The 14,528-nt window shown below is 40.4% G+C and overlaps 1 protein-coding gene across 2 annotated transcripts in view; it reads left to right on the top strand.

Moving 5' to 3' along the window:
- SNCA (synuclein alpha) overlaps positions 1-4,206 on the top strand; it is a 61,857-nt gene extending 57,651 nt beyond the window's left edge. For both annotated transcript variants that reach the window (XM_005418128.2, XM_031066417.1), the window contains exons 5-6: positions 2,527-2,616; positions 3,577-4,206. In XM_005418128.2, the coding sequence (XP_005418185.1) occupies positions 2,527-2,616; positions 3,577-3,609 (123 nt within the window). In that variant the 3' untranslated portion in view covers positions 3,610-4,206. The remainder of the gene's footprint in view (positions 1-2,526; positions 2,617-3,576) is intronic.
- Positions 4,207-14,528: the final 10,322 nt, after the last annotated feature.

Genomic DNA, 14,528 nt, shown 5'->3' with positions numbered 1-14,528 from the left:
AAACTGATATATGGGTGGGTATTCATTTCTCCTTAAGGGAATCCTTAGGGGACAAGCAGAAGTACTCACCTCACCATTCTTCTAACACCTTGTTGACTGGGTGAGTTGTAATTTCCCCTTTTAAAAGTGTTTTTCCAGCAAGAGTTCATGCTCCCCAGTCAAAAACTGACTTCATCTCTGAGAAGCTTTAGTTGAGCTTTTCAGATGATCTAATATAAAAAAATCTTTCCCTCTGGAAATGCCTTTCAGTGTGGTTGAGAGAGGTAGCAGCTTCTAGAGAAAAATGTGTCTTTCATACTAAGACAAGAATTGGTCTTTTGGATAGTTTTCCTCTTCCATAACTGAATTAAGATACGGAATTACTGATCATGACAACATGAAATTTGTTTTGTTTTAAAGGAGGTAAAATATGATTTAAGGTGTACCTTAGGTGGTTACTGGATGTGGTGGTTTGCTTTTGTGATACCCTTACTTTGGGGAGCTGTACATCAGAAGCAGAGCATGCCACCATTTAAAGTGAGGTGGTCACTTTTGTTATGCATTTTATGTAACAGATGACCTTGAGTAATGTCATCCTCACCTGAACTGCAGTGACATCAACATGAGAGGTGGTGTTCGTGCTGCTGCTTGCAGCTGGGCAAAGGCAATAAACCTTTCCTGGGCAGGGAGGTCCCTTGGAGGTTTGTTATGGCTTATGATTTACTTCCTCTGAAAGCTGGGGTTGATGTTGTGTTTTTCTAGTGCTGCTGATTGTTTTATTTCAAGCTGTAGAGAAACCTATGTCCTGAACTTGCTGAAGGGACTTGGAAAGATGATAAATTCAGTCTTTTAGGCCTTGTGTCTCAGTAATCCTGATGGACAGTCCAGATCCATTGCAGAGGTTCCTAACAAAAAAACAGCATACAGACTTGGAAGCTCATATTTGAAATTCAGCTGGGAAGTGTTTTTCCTTGTCGTTAATAATGGTCCTGGCAGTTTCACTTGCCATCTGTTTTCCTGCTACAGATAACATGAAGCTGTGTGCATGTTTTCTTGTGCACCCTCAAGCCTGATTTTGGGCACAGTTTTACTTGATGAGCCGATTGTTAACTGAAGCTGTTCCTTAATGACTGGGGGAAGCAGAAATTAAATTTTATTTTGGATTAAGCAGGAGAGCATGCAGCAGGCGCTTTACATCTTTAGAGCTGGTCTGTTAGGGCAAGGGCACAGTAACCTCTGTAAAATTTGCATTGCACACTTTATTTGGCTATTTCAGTCAAAGCTAGTGGGGATTGATGCTACTTTTCATACAAGCAAACAGGCAAAAATGCTATTGAAAAATGTGTTTAGAAGCTAATGTAAGTAAATACTGAAGTAATCTGGGGAACTCGAGGGTTTTAATAAGATGAGGCAAAAATGTAATTGGGCCTAGTTTTTCTCATAATTTCAAGCCTGAAAAATTACCTTTCATGTTGAACACCCCAAATTTTTGGCAGCTCTGGAAAACCGAACTGGTGCCTATTAAATGCCTAAATAAAGGTACTTGCAAGTACTTCATTGGAGTCCTTTGGCTTTTTGGAATTTGTCCATGTTGTCTATGCCTTTTTGGAATTTGTCCATGTTGTCTATGCCATAGAGCAGCTCAGGGTGTTGACTCAGAGCAGGCACATGCGTGGAGGGAGCTTGGCAGAACAGTTAGACTCCAACACAGACTGTGCTGCTTACCTCCAAAGGAAAAAGCATAGAGGAGTAATAGAACCAGATATCTCTTCATACTGTACCTTTTAAAGTGTGAAACAAGAGATGGAGAGAAGAATCTATATTATGGATTTAAATTCTGTACATTGTAAACTTGGATGATGAGGATGAAAAATGTGTACCTACATATGCATCGGAAAGGTGACAGATCCAAGGAAGAACAGGTATCTGGCAGATAAGTCACAGTCTGTGTTTGGGGTGGTGCAGAAAGTGAGGAACAGAGTGTTATGACTAAGGTCACCTGGTTAAACCCCAGAGGGAGCCAATATGTGGCAAATGGGGGAGCGCAGTAAATACTGTGGGAAGGTAAAGAGGGTTTAGTGCCACCTTTTTTGTATTTTATATTCTATTTTGTGTTAAGCTTTCAGAGGTGAATTTCAGGTTTAGCTTCTCTTATCCTCATTTTGTCTGTATCCTAAATTTAATTTAGCACCACTATCTTACTTGTAGATTTTGAAGAATTATCTCATTAGTCTGGTTTATGATTTACTTAATTTTGTATTTCTGTCTACTCTTACCAGCCTGCAGGTGGGGTTTTTTTAAATTAATTCCTTCCTGAGTGTCTGTAATTGGTTTTAGTGTGTTTCTGTCTAGGTCGACACCTGTTATAAGTCAGCATGGTCACAATAGATCCATTGAGACACTCTGCCTGTTTTCATATCAGTTTTCTTACAGTTCAGGATGAATGCCAGCAGCTTCTGCTCTGGCAGAGCTCATGCTGCTTCTTCACTTTGGTGGGAGTGATGAGGGGAGCAGTCACTCACTTTTCCTTCCCTATTTTAAATGTAGAATGAAGAAGGCTTCCTGCAGGAGGGAATGGTGAACAATACAGGTGCTCCTGTGGATCCTGAGAATGAGGCTTACGAAATGCCTCCAGAGGTAAATCTGTTGTGGTGTTTGCTGGGAATGCATGTAAGAGAAAGCCACAGGAGGAGGGTGCATGCTCAAGTCACATGAGCCTGGTCCAGGCTGGTTCTGGGAGCTGCAAGGGCACAGCAGAAACTTGGTCTCTTTGGCCAAGATCTGCCGGAGGTATAGTGCTGCGAGTCAGAAAATTATTTGTTCTTTTGATAGTAAGAAAGTTAAATAGGAATTTATTTTCTGTGTTTCAAAACACTTGTGCCTGGGTTTTGAGGAATCTTTTTTTTTGTATGTTAATAGGGAATGCAAGACAAACTTCATAGATGGTTTGAATAGCTTGGCCACTCACCAATGCATCGTGCTTTGTGAAGCATGATCCTAAGTTAATGCAGTTATGGGAGTAAATTATTTTGTTGGTTTTATGAACAAGCTCTCTGCAATGTCTGGCATGATGCACTGTTAGTTGGACTAGTAGTTTTATGGTGGCACAGATAATAAGACTGAAAATGAGAGGTATAAAAAATTTAGGCCATGATCCAATAAAAGACTTAAAAGCTTGAGGGTAACATCTTGAATATCACTGAAATTATGGATGCTGCTCATGTGGCCATAGTTAAACATGCCTTTAAATGATTTACTGACTCATATGAGGATCAGCAGCACCTTGTGTGTTGTTCAGCCCAAAAGCGCTATTCCTTCCTCTGCAAGTGAATTGTCATGGGTGGCCTCAGGAGTTCCTGGCAGCATCAGCTGAATGATGTGTTAATCACTGTAAAAGTCTAATTCTCCTCTAAGTACCATGACTTGTAAGGTACAGAATCTGGGAAATCTGACAAAATCCAAATACATTTCATGTCCTGGTCACAAGAGAATCCATACTATTTGGGCATTGAATCCACCAGGAGTAGAATAAATAGAAAAAATAGGATGTCTTCATCTAAAATACCAGTAGTGTTGATTTCTGCTTTCCCTCAATAGGAAGAGTATCAAGACTATGAGCCTGAAGCATGAGAGTCCTTTCCTTCCTTTCTATCACCTGAAGTCTACTAACTCCTGAAGACGTCCCATCCTGTACAAGTGCTGAGTTCCAATGTGCCCGGTCGTTCAATTTTTTTACAGTTTTTACGGTGTATTTTGAAGTCTTCCATCAGCAATGATTGGAGTATCTGTGACTGCATCCACCTTGTTTCAGCATTTCCCACCTGCTGAAATGAAAGCCGGTTGGCAGGTTCATTGTTGTGCTGTGGATATTGTGGCTTCAAGTTTAAAAGTTAAAAAAGAAAATATTAAGTAAAAACACCTAAGTGTCTACTGCTTATTTCTAATTCTGTACATGTTTTGTTGATAGGCTGTCAGTAATTTGATATTGTTTATGATACAGTTTTTATTTGTTTCCTATGACTATTCTTTCTGTGCAGAGATGACTTATTGTGAGAGCTTTATATATGTGTATGTATTATACATATAAAAAAGTAATTGAGCATGAACTATGCACCTATAAATATTAGCTGTTGAAATTTTATTGTTTTGTGATGTGTTTTATTAACTTGTGTCTGTAAATAATGGTGTTCAACTGAAGCAAATAAAATGTAACCCATTAAAAATGAATTTCTAAATTAGTGATGATTTCTAACACCACCTTTTCCTTCCAAAAGCCCCTGTTGAAGCATTCAAGCTGTGTTGCTTCTTTTGAAGGAACTGGAGGAGCAAAAACAGAAAACGTAAGCCCAGTCTGTACAAAAACCATGAAGAATGAGAAAATCAGGGCTGCTACTTACTGCAGCTGGGTGCAGCTTTGCTGACAGATAGATTTGTTTGTAGGCTAATAAACTTGCTGTTGTAAGGGCAACCTGAAAGTGAGTAAAGCCATTAATAATGGGCTGCAGCAGATTAACAGGAAATCATGAGGCCCTTTGAGGAATTACTGTTCCAAAGTTGTTAAAGTGCTTGGATATTCAGTGATGGCTTAGTTGCAATGAATTTGCCTTGTATAAAGTCTCATTTTGCTGAAGTACAGTCTACTGTCTATTTTTAGACATGTGCTACCTGGATTTTTCTACTCAGTATATTTAAATGTGAGATGGTTTTACTTCTATTATCTTTTATTATTTGTTATTTTGGATCAAGTGTTGGCTCTAACCTGAAGTGGTTTTGTGTTTAAGGTTCTCTAGTCTTGAGTAGGATTTTGAACTTGACTTGCAGCTCCCCTTTTCAGTGTTCTGGGTAACAGGGAAATATCATTGTGTGGTTTTGAAAGTGGGGAAACTTAGGCACAACCACATAATGCGTGTTACTGGTATGCTCAAAAAGAGACACAGACCCAAGGAGGATGAACTTTCCAACTTGTTGGTGAGTTGAGCTCCTTTCTGGCTTTCTGCAACCTTTCTGGTACTATCATGCCCAACATGAAATAGATCTTTGCACTGTGTGCCCATTCCATCTGTGGACAGTGGGAGCTGATGATGTAGTACTGTGAGCCAAAGTCACATGAACATGCTGGTTTCATGGTGCTTAGAATACCAGTGCTTCAGTTTCCTGTGTCATCCCCCAGCTCCAACCCAGTATTTCAGTATTTCTCAGGATTTTGATTTATTTCAGAAGAATTTCTATCAAGCGCTCTCTTTTTTTTTTTCTTTTTCTTTTTTTTTTTTTTTGTCAAAGCAATGAAAAATCCCCTTGAAAATTTCAGACAACTTTCAGGTATTTTCATCACTATTTTAATTGCTTAGCAGAATCTAAAGTCCTGTGCTTTTTTGCAGAAATCTTTCATGGTAATCTGCAGCAACCCACCAACAGTTTGAAGTCTCTTTCACAGGTGATGTGTCAAGGGATTCTCTTGACCTGGACATGTTTACTGTGAAAAATGAATGCGTCTGTTACTAATCTATTGTGTTCCTGGAAAATTATATCAGGATGGGGTACAAGGTAAGATACTGCTTTTATGTATATCTTAGTTTTGTTTAAGGATCTTTCTGTTCTAGGAGAAGGACTTGGAAAGAAAAGCTCAGTGCTATACTCCAGTATGGCAGCAGGGAATCATCCGCGAAAAGCAACAACTGAGCTGAGTCTTGTGCCTGGTACTTCAGAAAATAGCACTGGAAAGAGCAGTCTAAATAGAACATGTATTTCTGTTGTTCCTCTTCACTTTCAGAGCCCAGGTCTTGATTTCCCTATTGCTTCTTTACCAGGGAATCAATTTAAACTGGCTGCTCACATGCTGCAAGTAAGTAGTGCACTTCTTAAATAAGCTGGGGGGAGTGTTATACCATAAAGAACAGTAATGAGTTTGTTTCTGAGACTGGTCCCTTGTCTGAACATGTCAGAGTTAATTAGTTTCTTTCATTTGTAATATCAGCAAATCATTCAGAGTTTTAAGGTCTTGTAAAGTGTACCAAAGGTGCGATCAGTTTGGTTCTTGTGTGCCTCTTGCAAACATGCCCTCAGATGGCCCCAAAAGTCCGTGGGACCCTGGTTACTATGGCAGCACAGTGTGATGCACTGCTCTGGTAACAAGCTGCATTTTAATTAGGTTCCTTTAAGGGCTGCCTGACCATCCTTTCCAGGTAAACCAAGTGTCATTGTGTCTTATTTTTTGCAGTGGAGATGGATTTTGGCATGCAGGTCACAGATGTCAGAACTGTGTTGGGTGCTAAAGCTGTACTAAATAGATACTGTTGAATTCAGGTTTTTATAAGTGTCTACTCTGTGTATTAAAAAATGCTTCTGGTGGTGTGCTAAAAAATTTTTAAACCATGTCTGACAGAGAGGAATATAACTTGGAGCTCTTTTTTTCTAAGAGCTTGGATTTTAACTCAAAGCAAAAGCAATCTTCTATTGTCTAATTAAGAGTTAATAATGAGCCTCACCATATCCCACTCCTCCAGGGGAAAACACATGTTGCTTTTTTGTTGTATTTTGACAACTTTAATTGGTCTTGTAATGGTTCCTAATTAAACACATTGTAATAATGTTTTTATTACTGTAAATCATAGTGTTAATACTTGTGTTACATGACTTTTGTATAATGAATTTGAAGTGTTTCCTCTCTCCACCAAAGACTTTTCTTCATTCCCTCAAGACAGTTGTAGGCGAGTTAAGGTAAATTGCAATAAACTCAAAGTAACATGCCTGTATCTCTATAGTAAGCACAGATTTTATTCATCCTGGTTTTCATAGCATGGACAGTCTAGGCCCAGGGATGCTCATGTGGAAGGGTCAGACATGGACAATGGGTCAAACAGCCGCTGCAAACTCGAAGCTGAGACCACTGCCTCCAGGAACTGGGAGACTGGAAAAGCCACAGCTGTCCATTTAAAGGCTGAAGTAATTCCAGGAGCACAATGAAAGACAGGTACAGAATGTCTGCCTACACATACTCAAAAATCTTAATATACAGAATAGGACTACTGAATTGGCCCTAAGATTTGATCCAAAGTTTACTGAAATCTGTGAAAATACTCCTACTGGCTTCACATAGGTGTGTGAGGACAGCTGTAGCTCCAGTATACATTTGATCTTCTTGTACAAATTGTGTGGCAGTCTGCACTGACATGATGAGTTTCCACTTCATTTCTTCTGTATGCTTTTTTTGGGCAAAAATAACTGCTGAAACCCTTGATTCTAGAGTTTCCTGAGGCACTGGCTGTGCAGTACTTTTTTTTGTGAGGGAGATGATATGTGATGGAGGTGATGCTCCCTGATCTTTAACTTGCTGAAAGTAAGGGAAGTTCTTTGCAAAGTATCTATGAATAGCAAAAGTAACAGAAAAGCCAAGAAAAATATCTTGATAATCCCACAGCTAAATCCTTACCAGGTATTCTCAGCATAGCTGTGGTTTTATATGCTGGCAAAATATACCTCAGGTGCTGGGCTTGAATGGGATGGTTGCCCTTAAGTATTGCAATCTTAGAGTTAATTACTCTTTACGGTAACTGATGTTTATTCACACATTAATCCAAACTAACTCTTTGTGTTCTGCTCTGAAGTAGCTTAGGAGGTAAGTGGGAGAAGACAGGTGGTTCCCTGTTAGTGGTTTTGGTTTCTAGTGATTTTAACTATATTATCTGGTAGCTTTTTGGCCCCTAGTTTAAGGCTTTCAATATTACTAGGAAAGACACTATTAATGAACTTCCCAGGGTATGGTCATTCTGCTTGGGTGTATGAAGTTCTGAAATAATAGCATGAGTTTTCACACAGGCAGGTCTGCCTGTGAATTGCAATAACCAAATGCAAATGACATCTTAGCCTTTAGTGTCTCCATGAAGCACTTCTAATGGAAATATCATCTGTTTAAATGCAGACATAAACAGCTTTTCTCCAACCCGCCTGACATTTAACATGTAACTCAGAAGGTTCCTCTGATATAAAAAAGACTGGCAGATGGAGAAACAGCAGGTGGAACCTCAGATGAGACAGCCAGGAGGTAACAAACAGAATAGGAAACTAGGTCAGATGAGATTTCTCCCATGATGGAATAAATGCTTTCACAAATGCTTCTTCCTCCACTGGATGCAATAAAGTGGGTTTCATCATTTCCCACTAATGCTCACAGCTGTGCATAGGTCAGAGTCTACCCACAACTGATGCATCTGTAGGGTACATTTCTGCAGAAAAGGTGAATGTCTGAGATTACAAGTGTGTGGTTTTCAGATGCAGCATGGGAGAGTTCTTCACAGGAAGCCAAAGCACCCATGTACTTCTCATTAAACACGAGATTTAACTAGAACAATGTTTTATGAAAATGCAACTTGTGGGATACCTCAACTTTTCTTTTTCTTTCTGTTCACCACTGTCCCATTGGTTTCTTTATCTCCATTAATCTGCAAAATTTCCAGCAGGTCAGATCTTACCCTGTACCCATTGCTGAGTGTCCATTTCATTGCAAAATTTTACTCCAGCCATTGTGTCTAGTGCATTGTGAGGAGGCTGTAAGCATGTCTAGAGAGCTGGGATTCTTGGTCTTTGATCCTCCCTCTGAAAAGAGGACAGTTTGTCTCCTCCTTGATGTGCTCCATCCCTGCCGCAGCCAAAGGTAAGGCAGAGGCAGTGCCCAAAGGCACTGAGCTGGGGAGGCACAGGGGCTGTGCAGGGACAGTTCAGGAGGCTGGAGGAGAAAACCAGGCATGAGAGCCTTGCTGAGAACTGGCTGGCATTCATCCTGCCTCCCTCCCCCAGGCACTGCTTCTGGTGTCAGAGGCTAATGATAGAAAATATCCGTGGCTTTACAACCCTTCCAGGGACTGGCACCTCCAGGAGCCAGGTAAATGCAGAACGGGGATGCTTTACTCTCCATGAGCCAGAATTCCTGTGCTGTTTGAGGAGACCTGGCTTTTTATGCTGAATTTCCTTTTCTATTTTTCTGAAATCCTCTGTACCAGAAAAACAAAAGCAGTTGACTGAGGAGTGTACTAGATTAATTAAAAAAACCCTGAAGTATGAAATCTGATTTTATCAGTCTCCTGAACAGAAGAGGAAACTGCACGATGCCCTTAGGGTCTGTATCTCTGTTTGGCCAGGCGTTTTATTTGTGCGAATTTCACTTGTAAAATTCCACGAATCCTTGCCCTTGCCAGACATAGTGAGAAAGCTTTTTCTAAGGTGTAGGTGCCTACGTTACCTAAAACCTAAAATGGCTACATTATCCCAAAACCAGAAGAATCTCAAAAGGAGCAGCCTTAGCGGGAAGACATAACAGTGCTGTTGTGTAATGTAGGAAAACATGCTAATGGTGAGAATGTAAAGAACAGTGATTTACAAGCAATACATAATAAGGCCAAAAAGAAATTAAATCTGTGATCTCAGTCCACTAAGTGTCAACTTTCCTTGGCAGAGGAAGGTGGTGAAATCTCTGACAAAACCCTTGAAACAAAATTCCTCCTATTTCTTCAGCTCTCTCATTCCAAAATCTAGTTCGTTTCTGGCCCAGATTTGCAGCAAGAGAGTGATATATATTTTATTTGAATAACTAACTGGGTGTTCCAAGGTGTGAAATAAATGGACTTTTGAAAGGCTTCAGTTTTCATTCTCAGTTTTATGGAAGCTCAAAAATTCAAATATGATGATAATTCCAGTCTGCTAGCAGAGTCTGTGCAAAGGCAGTTGCTGTGCAATAGAGTGACAGCTGTCCTGTACTCTGCATTTCACAGACAGATAAGTCTTTTCTTGCTGCAATTGTTCTTCAGTATGTGTAGGCACTATCATTAGATACTGTAAGTTTATTTTAGTAATTGTCTTCAAGTATTGTAAGTGTATTCAAGTATATGTAAGTGTATTTTAGTAATGGTCTTCAAGGGTGCAGGATTATCCCGAATTCAAGGAATCCATTTTTAAGGCTTTTAATATAAATACTAGGTAACATACTTGAAAGCTGCCAAATTCAAGCCTCACAACCAACAGCCCAAGCCTGCATTATCGGAGCTTTGCAGGTAGCACAAAACTGTGTAAGTGGCTTATCTTACCTACAGCGCAGCATTACTGACATTATTTGTTCCTTTACAGTGAAACACACTGTGTAATAAAGATGCACTGTTGTTACTACACCTCTGGACTGGGTGTTCTGGATGATACAGCTCCATCAGTCGAGATCCATGTTTTTTCTCCCCCACACTGTGCTTAGTGCTCTTTCTGAAGCAGTTGTCATAGTGCCAGTTCCACTTAACTGAGCGTGATAATAAAAGCACCCTACCCAGAAACCGTGGCATTTCCTGGTGACACACTGGATTTTTTTGCAAACCTCCTGCTCCTAAGAACAGCATGGCTTTTCTGAACCGAAGTGCCAGTGGGACATTGGCTCCTGTGTGAATGCCAGCAAGCTCTTTCTATCAAGGGTAACCATCATGCAAGTAATCATGTTAGATCAGGGTAGTCTGTCTCTCTCTCCTAAGAAGATAAGCTATGCTGCTTAAATAAAGGGAATTATCCTGAGCTTGACTATACAGCTGAATAGATGGGTGTTAGCAGAGCAGCTTGATGGCAAGGCAGCTCCTGGGAGCATGTTAGCTGACTAATGCAAGTCAGTCTAGAAATGAGAGCCCACGTGCTCACTCCCTCTGGATCTGAAAGACAAGAACTGGTGAAGATAGGAGAGCATTTGGTGAGATAATGCATTTAATGTGTTGATAAATTGCCCATCTTTTTTCTCTCTTTAATTGCTTTTTCTTGTCTTACACATCACAAGGTTGCTGGAGGGAAAGGTCATTGACTCTTCCATGACTGTTCATTCCCTTGTTTGATAGGACCTTAAATATTACTGAAACTTAAGTGAAGTAAAAAGATAATAGTGTTAAATTGGAGGTCAGGAGAACAGAGTCAAGTGTGTTGCCTCTGGAGACCCTTTTGAAATCTTCAGGAAAATGGTATGAGTGGTGTTAGAGCAGAGTTCAGCTCTCAGTCCCTGTGGGCTACTTCAACCATTTGTAAATTGTTGCCCAAGTTCCTGCCAGGCTTCTCATTAGACAAAGCACAGGTGCTGTCATGGAAATAAAAGTTTTAGTTTACCCAACATTAAAGAATTTTGCATTGTTTAAAATTATGTATTTGTGTGTTCCCAGCTCCATCTCCTGATTAGTGCCTGAACCAGCTCCACCACCACTTGCTTGACAGGGATGCAAATTCCAGAGAAGATGCTGCCTTTTAAGTGGAATTTTCTTTATTTCAGAAACTGAAAAGGGAAGGAAAGGAAGAAGAGTGTGTGACTGTGATGTTGCAAAAAGCAGATGCTTTCTGGAGGTAAGTGGGAAGTATTGCTTTGCTGTTTCTTTAGTACCCGCAGAAGCAGTACAGCCATACAGGGCTGTGCCTTCAGCTTTTTATGTCTGTGATGAGCATGAAGGGTTGCAATCAGAAAATTAAATCAGTGGGCAAGTACAGATCCCACAACACTGGGACAGCAAGGGCATCCTTTGATGATGTAAGATACAGAGACAGATTTTCATTCGAATTCTGCTATTTGCTTATGATGTTGTGGTAGGGAAATCACCTCAACTGAACTTATAACCCCAACTTTAAACCTGAAATAGCTGTTCTTGCAAAGTGCTTGCAGATCTGAGAGGTGTTATTACTGCTAGTTCTGAAGCTACCCTGACTTCATTTAATAATGTGGACAAAATAGAGCAGTAGAAGATAATGAACAGGAAATTTATTTGTAGCTAGTTGCCATAGTTTGATGTTTCTTTTCCTCTGTCTTCTCCTGTCACACTTGTCTTTTACCAGGGCTAACTGGCTCTCATGACTTTAGGAAACACAGGACAAGGTCAAGACAACTGAACTGGAAAGTGTAAAAGAATGAGTTTGCAGGTTTCCCTGTTGACATGCAGGTATTTCTGTTAAAATGGCCTAAGCCATACTATTTATAGATGGCTGATGTTTTATAAAAGGGAACATTACCAAAACATTTCTTTTGGTTTTTTGTTTTTTTTTTTATTTTCTCGCTTGTCATTCTGTGGTGGAAAAGAGGAACAGCAGGTCTTTTCTTCTAACTTCTTAATTTAACTTGAAAGCAAGGAATGGGCTCGGTTATATGTGGCATGCAAAAATTCTCTGTTGTTTTCATTAAATAAACTGGAACATGAATATTCCCATGGATATCATTGATTTGCACAGCATCAATTTACAGCCAAGGTACCTGAAGGTAATTGTTTTTCCATCTTCCCTGACTTGGGATTGTGCCACAGCCACGTTCTGACCCCAAGTCTGGGGTTTGTACCCCAGACACACCTGAGCTAGAGGAGAGCTGTGACTTGCTCTCATCAGCTCTGAACTTGTTGATTGGGCCAGCAAAACTCCAGTCTGAGCTCTGGTACTGCGTGCCCAAGTGTCAGGAGTTGGAGTGCATCCTTCCTAGACTTTATCTTCAGGGTTTGGGAAGAATTTCACTCACACGTTATTTCCAGAACGCTCTTGCCAAAGAATAGTCTATTTTCTCCCTTAACTTGTATCCTTGTCTTCCTGCTGCTCTTACAGTGTTCAGTTACAAAGCCCAAGATGTGTTGACTGCCAGGTCAAAACCTTGCACATCCCTGATTCCCAATGGAATCTCTTCGGAGACATAATGTACAGAAAGTGCAGGATTAGTACAATGGATATGTGCTGATTTTTTTAAAAGGAAATCTGCTCTATTTTTGTTGTTTTTTTCCCATTTATATTATTTCAAAACCAGGTGGTTATGAGCATATTTATTTTTCTGGGCACGTTACTAGACATTAAGTAGGAGTCTTGGCCATCTGAAGGGAAATGGAGTCACATAGGTAGAGGATGGAAACCAGCACTGCAATGGCTTCCCCATAGGCATTTTTCTGTGTCAGTGATTTTATTTACATGTCACAATGTAGTGAGATTGAGTTTGCAGAGCCAAGAGGGAACCTTGGAATAAATGGTCCAGGTGAGAACCAGGTGTGAACATGCCCAGAGGAGCAAAATCCATTTTCAGCTATAGGGGCAATTAAAAGTCAGCCAGACCTCAGAGGCCAGATTTAATTAATCTGCTCATTGAAATCCAAGTAGTTTATTTTCATGCTTGTCAATATGATTTCCTCTTCCAGAAGGTGAGTCACCTTGCTGTTGCTTTTGGATCCCACTTTCCTCAGTACTTTGCTACTCAAAAATCCTAAAATAAGGCATTTCCTCCTCCTGTTTCACATTTCTGCTTTTGGGCTTCAGATTTCTGCCTCTCTGCTGATGCTTATCAGATTTACCTTTAAAAGTAACTTTCTACAGTTTTTGTGGCTATGCAAGGCTTCACCTATCACTTGAGAAAAGCTTTTTCAGCTGTGCTGAGCACAGAAGGACCTATCACTTTCCTGTTGGCTTTCATCCAGTTTGACACAGTGATGTATTTCCAGTGCCATTTTTAATGATACTGGTTGCAGGAAGATCAGTGTTTGTGGCTGTCATGTACAGTTTATCAGCCAGCTTGCTGGTGTCATTTTTGTGGGTTTTATGAGATTGTAAATACTCTGGACAGGTTGGCAGCCTGTTTCACCTCTCAGTGGTTTCAGAAATCCCAGGGGCTTCAGTTATTATTTGTTGCTGGTGCTAGGAGAGCATCCTCAGGCCCTAGACACGATTGGGCCAAGGGGCTCTAAAATACCAGGGTGGAGAAGCAAACCTGACAAAGAATGTAAATGCATTTTCTGCTATTTACAAAGCTGAAAGGGAGGTGAGTGTCTGTGGCTTTTTAGAACATCTGGCATATTCCCAGTGCCACACAAATAAACAACAACATTGTAAAGAAACGCTGTTAAATACTTTTGTTTTAAAGGGCAGCAGTCCCCTATTTGCAACCAATCACACACGCTTGAGGGTGAGGGAGATTGTTTTTCAGAATCAATTGGAAAAAAACCCTGGCTTGTAGGCTGACCTGCTGGGGATTGCATTCTGACCCTCCAATGCAATGTTCTGGCATTTGCTGATGAAAGGGTGGGGAAACTGAGGAGTACTGTTGGCAGCTAAACATCAGGTATTGAGATAAGCCAGCACTCAGCATGCTCCTCACTTTGTTAGGATGCCACCACATGATCTTCCTCCCTCTACCTCCCTCCCCCCAGGAAACTCTGGTGATTTGGAGATTTATCACTGCTGTTATTTTAGATGAATGACCCCCAAATGCTGAGTCTAACCTTGCTGTGGGGTATCTCAAAAACCATCATCACCTTTTGGGGCCATGTCTGAATATACTTTAAAAATCCTACCAGGAATGTTATTCATATGTCATCATTTATGTTCTGTTTTCAAATGGATTGTTATTAAAAAGGACCTAAAAGAATCATCAAAACCCTCTCATCTGGTTTGTAGCACCAGCACAGCCTTTTTTTTTCTTTCCTTAAACGCAGTGTGCCATTTAGGCTGTCAGAGAGGGAGCAGAGGAGCATTCAGTCTGTTTAGAACTGAGACCTTTGGACAATTGATTCACCAGATAATAGCTCTACCATTTT

This window comes from Geospiza fortis, unplaced genomic scaffold, assembly GCF_000277835.1.
Source record: "Geospiza fortis unplaced genomic scaffold, GeoFor_1.0 scaffold11, whole genome shotgun sequence".
Lineage (NCBI taxonomy): Eukaryota > Metazoa > Chordata > Aves > Passeriformes > Thraupidae > Geospiza > Geospiza fortis.
The sequence above is the reverse complement of the archived record's forward strand: the minus strand, read 5'-3'. Positions and strand labels throughout refer to the sequence as shown.